At 36.0% G+C, this 20,424-nt stretch overlaps 1 protein-coding gene across 4 annotated transcripts in view; it reads right to left on the bottom strand.

The window, feature by feature from the left end:
- The window catches only part of LOC149813252 (RNA polymerase II C-terminal domain phosphatase-like 1), a 97,616-nt gene that overhangs the window by 789 nt on the left and 76,403 nt on the right, over nucleotides 1-20,424 (bottom strand). For 2 of the 4 annotated variants that reach the window (XM_089991796.1, XM_089991799.1), the window contains 7 exons: nucleotides 1,965-2,098; nucleotides 1,808-1,861; nucleotides 1,412-1,508; nucleotides 1,041-1,273; nucleotides 855-941; nucleotides 588-653; nucleotides 136-212 (listed from right to left, as the gene is read on the bottom strand). In XM_089991796.1, coding sequence (XP_089847922.1) covers nucleotides 136-212; nucleotides 588-653; nucleotides 855-941; nucleotides 1,041-1,273; nucleotides 1,412-1,508; nucleotides 1,808-1,861; nucleotides 1,965-2,098 — 748 coding nt within the window. The remainder of the gene's footprint in view (nucleotides 1-135; nucleotides 213-587; nucleotides 654-854; nucleotides 942-1,040; nucleotides 1,274-1,411; nucleotides 1,509-1,807; nucleotides 1,862-1,964; nucleotides 2,099-20,424) is intronic. The other 2 variants (XM_089991797.1, XM_089991798.1) reach the window with 2 other exon arrangements.

Genomic DNA, 20,424 nt, shown 5'->3' with positions numbered 1-20,424 from the left:
GCAGCTCTATAATGGAGCTTACTTTTTTCTATTCATTGCTGGAACGCATGGTATATGGGCATATTACAACTGTACTCTACAGAAGTAAACAAAATATAACAGAGATCAACATTAATGTAGCAGTTTATGCCTCACCTTGGAGAACTTAACCGCCGTTGGGTGTGTTGAGCAAATGCTGTAGACTTCAAAGTAGCAACTGCCTCTTGAGCAGCCTACGAAGATATCAAACTCAGAATCAACAGGGGTTTGTAATTGACAAAAAAGTTACACATGCACAGAATGAATGCACCAATTATATTCAATGAAACCATTACCTGCTTGACCAAATTTAAAAAAAAAAGGAAAAAACTACACTACGTGGAACAACTGTTATTTAGTCTCAAAAAATCAAACAATAGGCCTGACAATATCTCCAGGTTTACTTTTTGTGCAAAATTGTGCCCTTTATTGTACCACAGAAAACATTTGGAGGCATATTGAGATACAAATGCAAACATGCATGAAAGAGAATCTGGTACAAGATTCAAATCAGAAAGACTGCATAATAAATTACAAAACTGAAAAGCACCAGCAAAATAGACAAAAACCTGCTGTTTAGCTTCTTCCCAACTTGAACCAATTCCCTTCCCCACAACCCGTCCTGCTACTTCAACCTAAAGTGGAAATTACAACCAGAATTAAATAATAGGTAAAGCAGCTTCTTGCTAAACAATAGTCCATTAAGTCAAGTAGAGTTGAAGCCCTTCAAGTGCAATGTACATCATTATAGAAATCTAAAGGCCTGAAAACTCTCAATGAATCCTCACCGCAACACACAACTTAACCAATAGAAACTAGTAAGATATGCAGCTAACCTGTGCGTATACTCGCCCGTTACTAATTGAATCAATTGAAAGTGAAGGCTGCTCTTGAAAAACTAGACTAAGGCCCTCCAACATGCACTAAGATAATTAAAGAGCTGGGATCAGAATCTCTGAAGGACCTAACCTTATTCCATAAATTCAAAAATTATGAGAAAAGATCTGGCAGTTATTTCTTACCAATTCCTTGAGAGATGAAACAGCAGAAGACTTTAGAGATCCACCAGGCCTCTGGTCGGGAAATCTGGACTGCTCAGAAGTACTTGCAATTGGCACATCTTCCCTAGATGATCCTATATGACCAAAGGAGCTGCCGGGATCATTCATAAAACCATTTTCACTTCCATCATTAATCTTGCTTGAATCCCCATGCAAAGCTCTAGGTTCCAAGGAGATGCTTGATATATATCTATCTGCAACAAAGGCATCTTGGTTCATGAAACATTTCAAGAAACATCCTAGCACCTATAATAGCAAGCATTTGATGCAAATGGTCCAACAGAGAAACATGGACATTCACATTTAAAGAGTAAAGTTTGATGATGTCTTACTAGCTAAATTTCTAAGAGATTCCTCAGCAGCCTGTAGCTGGGCTTCCCTTCTTGTTCTGCCAATCCCCTCACCAATTTTTTGCCCAACAAACCAGACCTGTGAAACATGGTAACGGGATGAAGATTTCAAATCTATACTAGGAAGAAACAACAGAACATCATTTTGGTCATCTCATCGGCAGATGCTAAACCAACGGATTCAAAAGCATTCATATACTGAAAAATATATAGCAGAAAAGATGCTGCATGAAATTTGCAGGAATCTTGAAGGGAGAAATAAAATTGTGAGCAAGTACAATGGAGAAGAAAACACAGGAAATACTCGTCACAAGTAGAAAGTAATAGAAAGTAAAACTAAAGAAATAAAAGCTTGGATGAAATAATCAAATCACTGACCTCAGAGGAAAACTGCAACTCCATGGCTGCATTTAGTAATGGCTTAAAGTCCAACTGCAAAAGTAATAAATAGTTACAATAACTGAATTGCATTTAAGAGATATAATATAATAATAGTCAATACAGCATCCATGTCTATTGCAAGGCCTCTAGTCACCTTCTCTCCAGTCTTTATTGCAATCTCTTGTAGAGCAGCAAGGGGACTTGATGGATTATGAGAAGAAACTCGACCAGTTTCAAAATGAAGATCCCTTGTGCTTGCAAATCCCCGACCAAAACCATAATGCATCTCTGAACAAAGAAATTTTTTACTTTTAGTACAAGAAACAACTGATTCAGAATGATGAATAATTCACCATAGGATTTGCAGATGGACACAAAGAGCAACCCAGTTACCTGAGAATGAGGACGTACAAAACAAATGCTACCATGAAGCAATTTCATGCAACAGTATATTCAGAAAAGAGAAATGCAGCAAATCAAGCACCAGTATGGAGATACAATATATTTATTGGTAACATCATTTTGTTACAATTTTCCATGGTGTAAACTTCCACCACTGCCAGCAACAAAGGACAGCACAAACATAATCCTTTTTCTCAACCCAAATAGCAAGGTCTTTCAGCCTTAGAATTTTTAGTATGCTCTAAAGCAATGTTGCTAAAGCATTGAGGAATAGTGAGGCATACCACCCATGAAGTGAGGCATAAGGCAGAAGCCTCACAAATAAATACTAAAAAACTTAGTAATTTTCAAAAAATACTTGAAAACACAAACACATTAACAATAAATGCATAATTATGTAATGTACATATACAATATAAATTTGCTACAGTGGTTTGTACATGCAATCTAGTAGAAAACGCCACCTTTTCACCTTTCTTGCATCTCTTTCGTAGCTCTAACCATACAGATATGATCAAAAAAGCTTTTTAGCAGAAAACAGTTTAGCGATAAAGTTCTTGCAACATGTAAGTTGGTCAAGGGCTTAAAAAATCAACAGCTCACAATGTACCAAAATTTTATGACTCAACAAAGCATATTTTTACATTGAAAAAAGATTATACAAAGTGCAATTCCTAGCAAACATACCACGGTGAAAACATCTATGAGGTCAGATTGAGTGGATACAACTTAAACTATTCTTTCCAACTAAATTGCATATACAGCAGACAGTAGAAAATACACACCAGTTACTTATAAAGGTCATGCAAATACACTTTTAAATATGTAGAAATTACCTATAGAGCAAACTCTAACATAGTTTCTCAAGCATACACACAAAAATCATGTAAACCAACATCAAACATCAATTTATTTTTATCACACACAAAAGGTGAGAAGAAAAAGAAAACGGGCACACCTTATCGTCAAAGGTGGCTAACAGGAGGATGCGATAGTAAGAGGTAAGTCACCAGTGGGTTTGGTTTTCCCCCTTTACATGTTAAAAAATAATTAAAAAAAACATAAACTGGTGACTGGATATTTAAATATTACAAACAAAACCACAAAGAATTACATGACAAATAACAACATAAAGAAAAAACAAACTATTACAATCAAGCCACGAGGTGGGAAAGACCAATTTGACCCTACCGTGACTGGATATTTAGAGAATATGTTTGAAATCACTCTTCTACAAAGCATACTTTCATGTGTCTTCCTATAGTTGCCTCACAACAATGTTTCGTAATATCCAACAGAATGGAAAATTCATAACCTAATGCCGAGTCATTAATCAAGAATTTTGGTTCCCATATAATACTATTGATTTGTGTCTAAAATAGATTCACCTCCATAATATGTTAGATCAAAAAAGCCAAGTCATTCTAGCCAACTTTTATGAGCTCGCCAAATATTCTTTTTTTTAAGAATCTATTGTCTGACTCTGCGTTAGGGAATGCATCATGACAGAATCTCGAAGGAGAAATCTAGTTACCTTAGTGAATCACACTAAGGGATGAGGGGAGCAAGGTTTGGTAGATAAAAATGAGATCACCTTTAGCCTTTAGCCCGTTGATTCTGTTCAAAATGCTGCCTGTAACCACTATGTAGCCAACATAGTCTAGCACAATAGTGATGCCAAAATTGTCATGATGAATCAACAGATAATGCATACACCAACTTATTGACTTATCACTAATCAAGACATTATACAATAATGCTAAAGGTCTTTAACATGTTTGGCATTTTCAGAACTCGGTATTGGATCCACATGCAACTCGGTGACTCGAGCAAGTCAACTCAGTGACTCAGGAAAGTCATGGTTTTTTATTAATTTATCAAAAATAAATAATAAAATATATATTTGTAATACAAAAACTTAGAAAATTAACATATAAGTGCATTTATTATATAATACAATACATCTAACATTTAAAAAATTATGTAAGTGTATATAGGGAAACTGGAATATGTAAACTAGCAAAATATGTAAACTGGTATGAACCGAGATTTTCATAGGTTTTTTTGTAAATCTAACCCTGCAGATGCATTCGGAGTGGTCCATTTGCTTGGAATCGACTATTGGATCATCGTAATTGGATCAAAAAATGTGATTTTTATGCTTGCATATTTACAAAAATTCTGAGTCGTTGATTTTCAAGCCTTAAAAGATCCGTCTTATATATAGTAATTGGATGATCCAAGAGTCTGATTCTATAAAACCATGCATCTAGATCACATCCGTACAGTGAAATTTTAGAAAAAAAAAACCTATGAAAATCTCGGTGCATACCTCTTTACATATTTGATTGGTTTAGATATTTTAGTTACCCAGTGTATATATATTACATAGTGATAACAAAGATATTTTCAAAATATTGCAAAAAAAGGATATTTAGCTCATGTTATTAAATGGCAAAATGGCATGATATTTGCAAAATATCATGATATATTTGCTAACATATAAATAGCATAATTTTATTTCGATATTTATATTTTAAACATGAGATTTTGAAAAACTAGACAGTTAACAATATGAGAGTTATTTAAGATGCATTAAAATCCCACTTTAATATCATTTTTTATTATCAAAGACTATATTCAAATCTTTCTCTATCTCTCACTTTAATAGCATATTTTATTATTAAAGATTATCAATTAATTCTCCCCCCCCCATTAATACTAATAAACTTTGCTCTATTCACGAAGGGTAGGAAATGACTTCCTAGAAAATCTAAGGTTGGAAAGTGTTAACTCTCTCTCTCTCTCTCAGCCCCCATTAATATTAATAATCTACTTACGAGGAGTACAAAATGACTTTCCAAAATCCTGTAATAGAAAGTACAAGTATAGAACTCTTTCCAAAATCCTGTTTTGGAAACCATTCTCCCTCCACCTCAATATCTGGCTATTTGTGATTGTGCATGTTTTTATGCTAAGACAACCTAAGCTACCCATATGAGTATTAATTCATAAATCACATAAGACATTTATGGTAAAAAATAAAGGTTTTGGAAATCTCTCAAGATATTCTGTTGCTAAGAACGGCATTTGTGACTATGTTTTATACTTGGCAAAAGTTGACCGAGTCTAAAATTAAACCGATGTGCCCCGACACTTGTTGACACCAACCCAGTTGTCAAATTGTTCATCTTAGGCTAAAAATATTAGTTATTTTATTAGGGGGTTCCAAGTGACTACAAAGCAATGCTTTTGCCAACTGGGTGGGTGTCAACAAGTGTCGGGGCACATCGATTTAATTTTAGACTTGGTCAACTTTTGCCAAGTATAAAACATAGTCACAAATGTCGTTCTTAGCAACAGAATATCTTGAGAGATTTCCAAAACCTTTGCTTTTTACCATACAGAATACTCAAAAGGGATCTTATTATAAAGAATCATATATTTTAAATCATAAATGTAACAATTATGTATAGTTGTATACTTATATATCTTAGTCATTGAGGTGATATGCTAAATTTAGTGAGTATGCAATTCAGAATTTTATTTTTTTCCATATCTTATTTGTGTAATAATAGTAACAAATGCATAGTCCTAACCCATTCGAGTTACCAAGTCAAACCACTGACTCATGAGTCAAGAGTGAGGTGATTCGAATCTGAGTCATGAGTTTGCCAAGTATAGCTGTTAAGAGCAAGGTTGTAAGTATTGTATCATTACCCGTATCGGTCGGGCCCAAAGTAACATCGTATCATAACTTTTTAATAAAAAAATTCCAAAAAAAATCAGAAAGCATTAGCAAAAATTGTAAAAAATCATATCACATGAAACAATGATGAATTGCACAAAATAAAACCATAAAAACACATATAAAGCATTTATGTCTCTATGAGCCGCATAAGAACATCATCAAACGTCAACTAATATAGAATCATAGATAATATTGCATGCATATCTCACAAGAACAATGTAAAATATTAAATATCTTGTAATTAAGAACATGCCACAAGACTCATACTTTCATATTAAATAAACAAAAATAAAACAACCAAGTTTATGAACAATTAAGTGTAAAATAACCAAGTTTTTTTAAAACATATTTTATAAAACCTCAATAATCATAATCATCTTCTCTATCATCATTATTTTCTTCTTTTTCGTCTTTTTCTTTTTTTTCTTCTTCTCCTCCCTCTTTGACATCCACATCGTCTCCAAGATACCTGGGGTTTTCATCATCTACCTCTTGTGCTCATTCCACGTTAATTCACTAAATGTTATTCATTCAAAAGAGTCATTGCTTCTTCAACCCATGCATCCAATTCATCAAAATGTTCTAAACTGATGGGATTGAGTTGCTCTTTGTACCTCCTTGATGAAAACTTTTTGATTTGCCTACCAACGAGGGGCTTCGCTTGTTTGGTAGGAGCTGTTAGTGCAAGTCGCCATGTGTTGGGACGTTCCAAGTTCAAAACCCAATGGTATGTTGTGTAACTGGTGGGGATCTGCCTAACCCCAGCTAGACTATAAAAAAAGTACTTATATGCACCAAGGGGGGTTGGTGTAGTGGGGTGGGGCCTTGGCTGCTAGACAAGCAGTCAAGGTGATACAGAGCATCCTAAAGATCCGCGCATTGAAGGCAAGTTGAATCCATATCCAACTCATCAAATCCGATCCGGGATGCGATCCGTGATAGATCCAATCATACAAGACTATCTGGGTCCAATTGGATCTCTGCGTACCCAGATCTACTTTAAATAGCATGTTCCAATTTCTGGGATATTTTGTTTGTTTCTCATAAATTGTATTTCTAAGTTTGATTCCATTTTGTATGTCCAGAATCATTTAGACTTTTACGTATTTTATTTTTGTTATTTTTTTTTTGTAGGTGTCGGATTCTATAGATCCGGATAGTTCTAGTGCTCTGTAGGATTGTTTTGTGGCACTAGAAGGTGTACGGGGTTGTTAAGGTAGTTTTCTTTTTTTCTACGTATTTTCCTTTTTGACAGAGTCCACATTATAGCCAGTTTGGATCTTGCCCAAGATCCAAACTAACTGAGACCCAGTTGGCACCACTTCATTTGGACAACCAAGGATCCCAGTCAAACTCCAAGTTTGACTGGGAAAAGGAGCATGTGACTATTGGGAGGCAATAATGACCATTTTCAAAAGGAGCCCATGCATTAGGCAAGTGGGCGGCAACTTGGAGAAGCCCACCCCCCTTTTGTGAGTGATTGGTGTTGGGGTGGCATCATCATTTCACCCTCTTGAGGGCTTAAGACCCTCACGGTGGTCGACCATGAGGGCTGGTGGTTGTTGTTTTGAGAAAAGAAAAAAAAATCCGAAAATGGAGTGGAGAAGAAATGTTTGAAGGTTAAAGACATTCCCAGTATTTTGGCCGTATCTCCCTAGATACTGGTCCAAATTGCATCATCTTTAGCTCGTTGGAAAGCTAAGATCATGTTCTACAAGTTTGCTTTTTACCACTTGGCCTGATTCGGCTCGGTTAAGCCGATAAAGTCCATGACAAGTTGCCTACTGATGGCATCAAGAAAGTTTGTGGGTGATGGGTTGTGAGGGATCCTAGTGAGTGTGAGAAGGAAATGAAGAAGGTGAGTGTGTGAGTGAGAAAGACTTTTGGTGAGTGTGTTTTGGTGAAAAAGGAAAGAGCTTGAACTGGTGAGGAGGACCACGATCACTGCAGCTGGAGGAGTTGGCGCATTCGAACCATCCTACCTCATCTCCATTGACATCTGCAAACTTTGTTTGCCTTTTCAAACCCTTGTTCTTATATTTTGAACTTGTTACTTTTAATTCTCTCAGCATGCAAGCACTTGACTTATGTTCATGAATGAAAGTTTGAGTTTTAAGTTTATATGTTGTTTGAAAGTATATTCCAACAATCTGCAAAACTCATGATTGCTTACTCTTCCATTTCATGTCAAAAATTCAGATTCTCGGTTTTGGAGTTGTCAGAGACAACTCCAAAGAATTGACTGTATCTGCTAAGATACTGATCCGATTCCGGTGTTCTTGGGCTTCCTGGAAAGCTAAGACACGGACCTACAACATTGTTGTTGAGGTCGCAGACTGATTCAACCAGCAGGGTCCCGAAAATTCCCTGTCAAGCAGTCGGTCGGAAAAAATCTGTCAGACCCTGTCCCGTCCAGAACACTATGAACAATGTTCCGTATTTTAGGGATTTCTCACGATTCCTTTCATGAAAATCCGATCCGTTTGATTCTGTAGAAAGCTAAGACAAAGGTCTAAATTTTTCATGTTTTTCATTTTAATCGATTAAGCCTGCAAGTAGTCTGAAAAAATCTATCTTTCTGTATTTGTGTTAGGTTTGAATATAATATTCACTGTTATAGCATTTTGTGTATGGCTGCTTAATTTTCGAATATCTGAATACGTATGGTGTGAAATTGAAATCCAAAAGTTAGTCTGGTTAGCTAACATCCGTCTTTACCATAGTGAAGTTCAGGGTTTCTTCTGAAACCCTCATCTGCATGAATGAATCTGAGGTGATTCACGTGGTCCCCTTTATCAGGTTAGGCTAGTTAACAACTAGTTCGTCAGGGATTTTAAAATTCAGTAGAGGCGCGTAGGATTGCTCAAATTTTGCGAGCCATAGCTTTCTGGAAAGGTCAGAATCTAGCCTTCAGTTCATTTGTTGGGAGTTTTCGCAAACTCCACCGTCTGAGGGGTCAAAAACCTCTCTGAATAGGCTGACCACCGAACTCAGAGAGTATGTCACAGATTTAACTATCAGTCCCGATTTTGAGTTCGTGGAGCGGACATTCCTGATCTGAATCCAGTGATTTTGGATTCGTTGGAAAGGTGTGCGTGTCGTGCGCAACTTTCCTTTGGACCGTCTCTGTTGAAACAGAGCACACGAGTCCCCAAAACCCTCTTTTCCATAGTCCTGTTTGGACTCATTTTAGTGAAAAAGCTTTCGTGCGTATTGAGATCCGTTTGGATCTTGGATTGTGGATCGGTGCATACCATGGTTGCCAGTTAAGGAAGCGGGAAGCGATACGGGAAGCGGGAGCGGGAAGCGAGGCACTTTCAAAATTTTAGGAAGCGGGGAAACGCGGGACCACTTAGGACCGATTCGGGAAGTGTCTCGGAAGCGACCTAGGAAGCGTCTCGGAAGCGAGGGGGAAGCGAAAAAAATAAAAATAAAAAATAAAAAATACAAAAAATTTAAAAAAAAAACAGGGGAAGCGAGGGGGAAGCGTGGGGGAAGCGAGGGGGAAGCGTGATGGGAAGCGTGCTTCCCATTAAAGGGAAGCATGTCCCCCATTAAAGGGAAACACATCCCCCATTAAAGGGAAGCGTGCTTCCTAAAAAAGGGGGACGCTTCAGAAGCGCGACGTTTCGGGCTTCCGAAGCGCGCTTCGGGGAAGCGCGCTTCCCCTTTTAGCTAGGCGCTTCCGGCAACCCTGGTGCATACCGAGTCTACATCACAAGGTTTGATTCTCATGGGCATCACCCCTCTACACAAGCCAATGCGTAGCATAAGCCCCGGGGGTAGGGATCTTAGCCTCGTAGTTTTACGTTGCTGGCACGACGACCGTAGGTATGGCAGGTTGAACTAGTGTGAGCAAGTCTTCGTATTAGGTGTAGTTTTTTCGGGTTATAAATTAAAAAAAAAAAGACATGAAAAATTCAAATTAGTTGGGTTTTGAATGATATAAAAAAAACTTTAAATAAACAAATGAAAATGACAAATGAACTTTATAATTTTATATACATTTGCCTTAGTCGTAAGTTGTAGCGAACATAGACAAGGTCATTAAGCCTTTTGTGCTCCAATCTATTTCTTCTTTTTTAATGTACTGGATCAAAGACACTCCAGTTTCTCTCGCATCCACTTGCACTACATGTTTGGCTAAAAATGCAAATGACAAAAGCTCTCAAATTTGAAACATCACTTCCAAACCTATCCCACCACATGTCTGAAAAAAAAAAATAAGAAATCAATAAAACAATAAAAGATATAATCATATAAAACATCATAACTAAATAACAATATGAAATTAAAATTGTAAATTATTTGGACGCATCGTGGCACAGTTTTGCACTGCTGCAGGTCTCCCCGTATCATACAATGCATTATCGTATGTTTTTATTTCCTTATGAATTTGATCTTGAATGTTATAATTAGGGTTCAACCTTTCGATGCAATCCAAAAGTCTCTTACTGACTTCCCTATCCATTTTAAACATGGGAAAGTATCTAAATACAGGATTTTAAATAATATATTGCAGCAAGAAGAGGTTGATGAAGTTGCCAAGTCCACCTATGATCCATGATGTTCCATATATGTATGTACAATTTTTTCTTCCTCTTCAAATTATCTCTAATGGCCTTTTTTGTCTTATCCATGGCCTCATAGAAATAACTCATAAATGGTTTGTCTTTATTGTCAATCAATTAAAGCACATTCACCAAATGTATAGTTATTCTCAACAACTTCATGCATGAACCACAAAATTTACTTCTGAATATAATATCTACAATTTCTTTGAGCTTTCTTTTTTTTGCATGGGGATATAAATTTCAATCATATGATGAAACATTTTTTTAGTACAACTCTATTATTTACTAGACTTTGCACTGTCAAAAAATTCGTAGCAAATCTAGTAACCGCACTGCGAATCAACTCAACGCCACCAATGTACTTTTTCATTAGGTTGAAACCCATGCAAGATTGTAAATAAATTTAGTAATTTTTTGGCAATATTCAACTATTTGTTTTATCTCATCCATGTTGTCGATGTCCTCAATCATGAGGTCTATGCAATGGGCAACACACAAGGTCCAAAAGAATGACCCAAAATTTTGTCAATTCTTTACCTAATGCCCTATTTACGATAGTGATGGATGAGCTTACGAGATCAATTCAAGAAAATGTACCGTGGTGTATGTTGTTTGCTGATATTGTTTTGATTGATGAGTCTAGAGCTGGGGTTAATGCTAAGTTAGAATTATGGAAACAGACATTGGAAGCTAGAGGTTTTAAGTTGAGTAAGAGTAAGACTGAATATATGGAATGTCGGTTTAGTAAGCAACGAAGTAGTGATGGGAGTGTAGTGAAGCTTGGTGAGCAAGAAATACCGGTGAATGATTATTTCAAATATTTGGGATCCATCATTCAAAAGTATGGAGAAATTGATGGAGATGTAAATCATAGGATAAAGGTTGGGTGGATGAAATGGAAAAGTGCAACTGGAGTGTTGTGCGATCGTAGAATGCCATTGCGGTTGAAGGGAAAGTTTTATAGGACGACTATTAGACCCGCTTTACTATATGGTACAGAATGTTGGGCTGCCAAGAGACATCATATTCAAAAAATGAGTGTAGCTGAGATGCGGATGCTTAGATGGATGTGTGGAAATACAATAAAAGATAAGATTCGGAACGAGGAGATACGTAAGAAGGTAGGTGTTGCACCCATTGAAAATAAGATGCGAGAGAATCGTTTACGGTGGTTTGGACATATTCGGCGAAGGCCTAATGATGCTCCAGTTAGAAGGTTGGAGAAATGGGAAAATATATTAGTTAAAAGAGGTCGGGGTAGGCCTAGGAAGACTTGGATGGAGATGATAGGAAAGGATATGAATGCTTTAAACCTCACCGAGGACATGGCATTGGATAGAAATGATTGGAGGAAAAGGATTCATGTGGAAGACCCAAAATGAATTTCTTTTTTGGTTCATATCGCTGACCCCAATTGTTTTGGGATGAAGGCGTAGTTGTTGTTGTTGTTGTTGTTTACCTAATGCCCTATAATTTGTTACATTATCAGTAATGAATTGCACAATATTTTGAGGTTGAACCTATTCCACAACTTAATAAAAAACTCTAAGCAATACATATGTTGTCTTGGGCATATCAGATAGATCAAATGACTTCAAAACATGTTCCTTTGGGACAATAGACAAGGAAATTTATCAAGGTCCTTGACCTTCTGCCTGTCCACAGATCTGCCATGATACTACACTCATTTTCTCTCCATGAATGACTCATTTCATCACAATATGACTTAACTTCTTTCATATTAATATCTAAAACTTTTTCTCTCAAAGCATGATATGAAGACAACTTGTATCCAAACTCGATACTGGTTACTGCATCTGCCATGAGTCATGACCTGACAATGAAAAGAATTTGCCACATTGAAAGGAATGCAGACATCATAGAACCATCTCCCAACCGCGACATTTGCCTGCTCGACTAAATGTTGAGGATTCATAGCAGTATGAATGTCGTGTTGCACCCCAGGGGCAAGCTTAGGAGGGAAAAAAACCCTACCAGACCCTCTAGCTCTACCTCCTCTCAAATAACTCCCTCCTCCTCTTCTTTCTCCTCCTCTTCTTTTTGTGTTTATGGTGGCACTACTACTGGTACTAGCCACACCCTTCCCCTTCGCTACAGAAATTCCTACTTTTAATCCTATGCTAGGGGTTGTAAGATCAAAAGTAGGGAGCTCATCTTTGTAATACACATCTTTTCAGAGCTCTGCATGCCCTATTTTTGCATCATTCAATGCTCTTGTCTTTTTCCTTTTAGATCATCAAATAATTGTTGGCATTATCATTTCACAACATCCAACAATTTTCTTGAAGTGCATGTTTGCACATTATAATGTGTTCAAGCTAAATGATGCTTCAACTAAGAGATACCACCCAAAAAATAATTTTGGCAATATTTGTACTTGATTTTTAATCGGTTTTCACTCATTACTTGAGTGCCCCATTGCCATGTTGGATCCTCTGATATCATCTTCTCCAAAAAAACTCAATAAAAAGCAAAGAATGAGAATTTTTTACTTTAACCCACTTTCTTGAGTGGAAATCGGTGGAAATGCACTCTTATTTGAGAAAAACGCAAAATCCCTCTCCTTTGCGCACGAATCGGACCTCAAATCGATCTCAGAGCTCTTACAGTGTGTGGGTTCCCTTCTAACAGCATCTAGACAACACCACAAGAGGCCTTTAAAACTCAAAACTCAAAACTCAAAAAGTTAGTGTCACACCTGCACAATACAGGGGTGTATCAAATGATACACCTGATACTGGTGCAATACAGTGTGTATCGTATCATATTTCCAAAAAGTATCGTATTGTATCGTACAATACGATACGATACTTACAACACTCATTAATAGTAAGAGTGAGGGGAATGCTTTATACGGTATCGATGCTAAGAGTAAAAGTAAGGGACAAGGGGATGACTTTCCTTCCCACTTCTATTTAAGAGGCATGTTCCCTCTATGCATGTTACATTCAAATTTAAGTGGTTCATGTGGAGACACGTGAAAAGTACCCCCGGATTATTACTATTTCTTGAAAAGTGCCTTTATAGCCTACTGGAAAAAAGAAAAGGCATTATAATGCCACAGCTTCTAATAAATTTTTTTGGCATGCAAGGTGGGTTTAAATCCGTGATAAAGGTGTGATAGTATTGTGAGATATTCAAGATAAGTGAGATTTTAAAAATCTCACCAAATTAACAGGATTACCATGGACTATGATTGTATCAAAAGATTATCAATATCTCAGCAGTATTTGTGACTATGGTCTAAAATTGTCCAAGTTTAAAAAAAAGCCCTAAAAACTTACAAATGCTTATAACATATAGCTAAAACTCACATGTACAAGTTTTATTTCAACAATTTGACCCCATAGATGCATTCAGCGTGGTCCATTTCAGTGTTTTAAAACTCGCCGAGTCAACTCGTTGACTTGGCTGACTCGGCTCGGCTCGCCCCTCCAGCGAGTCAACCCAGCAAGGCAAACTCGGTTTGCCAAAACTCGGGCTTGACTCGGGCTTGACTCGGCTTGACTCGGCCTGACTCGGGCGAGTTTTGGGATGTTTGAAATTTGTTTTTTGAGTTTCAAATTACAGTTTCGAAATATATAAGTACATATATTTTAACAAGGGTTACCCCCAGATTTTGTATAAAAAAGAAAATAAAAATCATTTAAAGATAAAAAAGCATTTAAATCCATAGAATAAAATCGCCATGTTGTTCGAACTATTGTTCACCTTGTGTTATCAATTTATTCTAGCAAAATATTTTAAAGAAAAGATTCTCACTATATATGACGGGTCAACTGTGCCTATGGAAAGTCACATTTAGGTTTCATCATCCATTTGTTATGTGAACAAGCATTATACATATTCAAATATTAGTAGTCTTTTTATAGTTGTGCCATTAATATATTTCCTGCATAGTTTTATACATGAGAAAATTGCTTATTTATGTTGATATTGGGCATTCTGTAAACTTTCAATATGCACATATATCCCTGTTTTACATTTATGAATTTGTTAGAGAGGGAATTAAAACTTTTAAAACAAGCTAGCATATATGATTGGCCATTTTAGGAACCTTAGGTAGTGGCAGACTTAACTCATGGTGACCAAATCCTCTAATTCAAGTCATGAATTAGTCAAAGTGCTTGTATAGATATCAAATTCAATTATTCAAGCAAACCTCTATAGCTCTTTGCAGTTGTTTTTATATTCTTACAGACGTTTGGAGACTATGTTTACTCAAAAACATGGTTTCAGACAAATTATATATTGTTTTTCTTTTAAAATCAAAAGTTAACAAAACCCGGTCCGAGTCACCGAGTTGACCTGCCGAGTCACGAGTCAATAAGAACGAGTCAGACTCCATTTACTAAGGAATGCACTTTTATATGACATTAAAATTGTTTTTAACTTTATATATATATATGTATATGTATATATATATATGTATATATATATATATATATATGGAAAAATATTGGCTACACTCAAGAGTACCATACTATTTAGCTAAAACTCATAAGTGCAAGTTTTATTTGACCAAATTGACCCCACAGATGCATTCAGCACGGTCCATTTACTAAGAATGCACTTTTGATCGAGTGGTTTCATCATAAAAACATGACTTTTTCAATCATGAAAAGTTTTACACATTATGGACCATTGAATTTTGAATTCCTTAAAAAAATTGCTTATATAATGTGATTGGACAATCTAAAACATATTTAGCTAAAACTCATAGGTGCAAGTTTTATTTGACCAATCTAAAACATATATATATGTATATATATATATATATGGAAAAATATTGGCTACACTCAAGAGTACCATACTATTTAGCTAAAACTCATAGGTGCAAGTTTTATTTGACCAAATTGACCCCACAGATGCATTCAGCACGGTCCATTTACTAAGAATGCACTTTTGATCGAGTGGTTTCATCATAAAAACATGACTTTTTCAATCATGAAAAGTTTTACACATTATGGACCATTGAATTTTGAATTCCTTAAAAAAATTGCTTATATAATGTGATTGGACAATCTAAAACATATTTTGTCTAAACAAACTATATAGATCCTGCTCATAGAATTTGATCCACAAAAAAATCAAGAAAATGTAATGGAACGAGGTGTTTCAACTAGAGGGTACGGTACAGTCAAACCCAAAACCCAACCCATTCGTGAAGGCCCTTTGTGTGAGAGATTCCTGCTTTTATAATTAATGGAGAGCACCTCACCCGCTCTCCTAGACAATATGGGATTATTCTTCCCATCATCTCATGAAGCTCATTCATAATGGTGCATAAGAAAGGTAAAGTGTATTTCTTTTTATAGATGCATTTGCATTTAATGCATTCTCTCTCTTATAAATACTTCATTATTTATGTTCTTTCCCAATGTCAAAGAAGGAATATAACTGTTAAAATATATGTGGATTATATATATATTGAGTATTTATGTATTTCCTTTTGTTATGCCCACTAGGGACAATTTAGTTTTTTTGTTCACACGTAAATAGCATGTCCACTAGGGACTTTTTTGTAATCATTTATTTTTTGTCTTTTTATTTTTTATTTATTTGTTTAAGGGCTAATAAACGGACCTCCCAAAAGAGTTGTTGTGACCCTCCCTAATAGTCACAAATGTGGCCATTGGGGAGCTCCCAACGTCTCTTTTGGGAGCTACCTCTGACCCCCAAAAGCTTGTATAAATAGGGAACTTCTCCTCTACTTCTTGTAATGCCTTTTCAAGCATTTTCTATAATATTATCTATCATTATTTTTAAGGATTTTCTCTCATTGTGTGTGATTTGCTCTTAGCCCTTTGAGACTTATTGAATTTTTCCCATTAGTAGCTTCTTGTTTATATACTTGCATTTATTTTTGCAGGAGTATACATACTTAGTTGACACTTTGTTGTCAACTGACTATGTGCATAAGTATATATACTTTTCTATCAACCGACTAATGACTATGTGCATAAGTAATATATACTTTGTTGTCAACCGATCATATGCATGAACCTGATCATAGTATGCTGATCATATGCATAAATCTGATCGTAAGTAGATCATTTGCATGTTTGTTAATCATGTGCATAAATCTGATCATAAATAGATCATTGGCATATGAAACTGACCATAAATAGATGTTTGCATGGCTGCTTATCATATGCATAAATCTGATCTTGAGTAGATTGTTTGTAAGTGTATTGATCATATGCATAAATTTGATCATATATAGATAGGTCTACAAGCTTTCCATATGCATGTGTATGTGCATGTGCTTGATATGTGTTCTTTTTGTGTTGTGAATATGCATTGTGTACATAAATTATTGAACTTTATGTGTTTTATGTTCACTAAAATTTTGCAATGGCAAAGGCCCAAAATTAATTACATTATTGAATTGTTAGAGCAAGGTTCCGAAATTGTTATTGCATGTGGATTTGCATAATTGATTTTGTGTAAAGAACTTGTAGTTGATTTAAATAGTAAAAGAGATCAAACTGTGTAATAATGCTCTTCCTTGATGTCCCTTTTATAGTGTGAGAATATTGGATGATGGTCATGGGGAATCGTGAAGATACTAAAACTCTGTGTGCAATTATGTCCCAAAAAACCCGATGTTAGGTTTATGTTCCCGATCATGATTTTAAGAAGCTTTCAACACTTCGCCTGAGGGTGGTGGTGTTGACTCAACTGTAGTTATTTATATACCAAGAAAGTAGCATCAATGGTTGAGGATTTTCATTGATGAACCGACATTAGGTGAGGATTTCTAATGTTCCGATGGAAGATAAGGATTCCTGATATCGGTTGAGGAACAAGTGTGCAGCCCAGTAATTAAAATACAAATTGTGTGTTAACCTACAACCTAGAATTACCTTGAACTTCAAAAACTTTATCCATTTTGAGTATCCACCGGTTTGTAAGACTGAAAATTAAATTTATGTGCATTTAATAGGAACGTGCATGCAAAAGCAACTCTGATAAATAACTTAAGAAGTTATTCATGCATGTGCATTGAATCATGCATCCTTTACTTTTCAGCATTAGTTCTATGCATTTTTTAATATTTGATTTAACATGATATGGTTCAATGCTTGAATGGTAAGTTAATTCTGGTATACTATTGCTTGTGATTTCCTCTTAAATTTGTGCATGATTTAATTTATATTATTTTTTTACTGGCGGATTTTTAGAAGAATTTGTACAAAGACTTCGATTCTTACCCATTTTTTAAAATTATTTTTCAGGCACAGAGGCTCAGTGTGTTAAGATGCTATATCCATTTATTACATTGTCCTGGATTTGGGTTTCGATCTAATGTGGATCCGAGATCCAAACATGCTGTGTAATTAGATTGTATAGTTAAGGGCTATTTAGTCCATTGTATGATAGCCTTAATTAGAGGCTGTAATATAAATTAAACAGATTAATGTCAGGGCTACTGTTGAAGCCTGTGAAATTTGAGCCACTCAGCATGTCGTCCTCCTGAACTTCACGACTTTATCAACTTCTGCATATTCGATCCAGGTACACATACACACCTTGTTGTTCTATCATGGTATCAGAGCAAGGTTCGTGATTGGGCGTGATCAAATCTGCGTCGATTATTGATCAGATTTGACTAGGTGTGATCAGATATGCGACGATCAGTGATCAGATCTACAACGAGGTTCCATCTTATTGGATTAATTTTTTCTTGTCTGATTTTCGGTCGTTATGACTAGTATTGAGTTTCTAGTCAGAATCGTTACACTTTGTATCACGAATCTGGCTATTCCCTGCATCGTGAATCTGGGCACCATTTTATGTTTTTTTTTGGGTTGTTATTCTCTCTATCGTGAATCTGGCCAGAATCGTCATTTTCTGTATAGCAAATCTGGTTTCCTTTGTCTGGCCATTATTAAATTTTTTGTGTTGTGAATATTTATCTTTGTGTCGTTTCCTGTGTCGTTAATTTATTTTATTTATTTTTTGTTTTCCCTATGTTGATACCGTGAATCTGATTTCTCAATCACTGTGTCGTGGATCTGTTTCAATTGGTTGTATCATGAAATTTTGGTTCCCGTTTTATTTCTTTATTGTCACATCTTTTGGTTGTTTCAGTAGTTTTCTCTATTCTTGAGTTTAAATTCCATCAGAAATAATCAAAATCTTTGTTAAGCGTATTTTCTGTCATCATTTTTTTGTTGTTTTCCTTCGTATATTTCTCATGGACACTAATGTTCCACAACCCATGTTGTCTTTTAGTTTTCTACCTCAACTTGTCTAAGAAAAAACTGAATAACAGTAATTTTCTAACTTGGAAAAGGCAAATTATCTCTTTTATCAAAAGTCATGATCTATCTAGCCATCTTGATGGGTCAATTAAAATGCCACCTGAGTTTATCATGCAGGAGCAGAGAGACGACAAAGGGGCAGTGAATGTGGTCTACATCAGGAATCCTGAATGTGCTATGGGTTAAAAGGGATCAAGCAGTCGTAACCTATCTCACTTCTACCCTGTCACAAAAAGTTCTTGTTGGAATCCTGGATGACTGTACAGCCAAAGAGTTATGGGACAGGGTAGAAGTAAGATAGGTCACGGGACAATAGTCAAGACATATTCTCAAATTTCAAAATCTAGAGTTATGTATATGAAGAAAGAGTTTCAAAGCCTCAAGAAGGGATCTTCAACTATTATGGAATATTTGAATAAAGTGAAAGAAATCATTGGATCAGTTAGCCTTGGCCGGAGAAACTGTTTCTGATCGTGACAAAGTCCAACAAACTCTTACTGACCTAGGAGACGAGTATCATGTTATCTCCACTACGTTGCAATGCTTTCCTATTCTCCCATCCTTTAAAGATATCAGGGCACAATTACTTCAGTTTGAGATGCACCTTTGTCGCATGACTCTCATGAGGTGTTGTTTACAAGGACAAATAGAGGGAGAGGAGGCTACCGAGGAGATTGTACCGTGGAAGAGCTAGGAATTAGCAAGGTAGAGGTATTTTATCTTTTCCTAATGTTTCAAACACAAACAGTGTTAATATTGGGGGGCAGACGAGTCCCAATTTGCTTTATATGCAGAAAGCCTAGGCAAGATGATCCGAACTATAATGCAGAGAACAACTCTACTTATCATAAAAAGCACCCAGTTAGACCAACTATGAGTCAGTCACTTGTGGGAGGCGAGAAAAAATGTAGGTGATCTGAATGCATTGCTTGTTACCCTAAATTCTCTAAATCTAAAGCGGGATGATTAAGAAGTTTGGTATGTTAATTCCAGAGCAGCTAATCACATCACTGGAGATGCAAGTAAACTTTCTAGTCCCATTAGATATTCTGGAAAGGGTAGTATTGCCATGGGAGACGGTGCCAAACATCCCATCACTTATTTTGAAAATATTTTTGTTCCCTCTTCCAAGTCTAAGTTTATTAAACTTTTTGATGTTTTTGTGCACCCAATATCAAGAAAAACCTGGTAGCGGTTTCTAAACTTGTTGGTGATATTAATTATTGTGTTGTTTTCACCCCTTCTGTATATGTGAAGGATCTTCGCATGAAGACAACATACATTAAAGGAGAGCGACGTGGGAACATGTACATCTTCAAAGAAAATCTACTGCAAAAAGTGTTCCTCTTCGTCCTCAACATTGACTCCTAAGAAGTCCCTTGCTTTCACAGTCAGTATTGTCAATAATATCAATCTTTGGCACAGTCTGTCGGTTCATTATAGTCATAAACTTATTGAAAATCTTGTCTCTTATAAGTTGATTGCAGAGACAAGTTTGAGTCATGGTTTAAATAAGACATTGTGTTCCAGTTATCAAGTTTGCAAAAGTCATGTAATTCCTTTTCATTTCATAGATGAAAGGGCTTTTAAACCTTT

This window comes from Nuphar pumila, chromosome 16 (genome assembly GCF_984573655.1).
Source record: "Nuphar pumila chromosome 16, dmNupPumi1.hap1.1, whole genome shotgun sequence".
In the NCBI taxonomy this organism is placed as follows: domain Eukaryota; kingdom Viridiplantae; phylum Streptophyta; class Magnoliopsida; order Nymphaeales; family Nymphaeaceae; genus Nuphar; species Nuphar pumila.
Note: the sequence above shows the minus strand (reverse complement) of the source record. Positions and strands in the feature narration are given on the sequence as shown.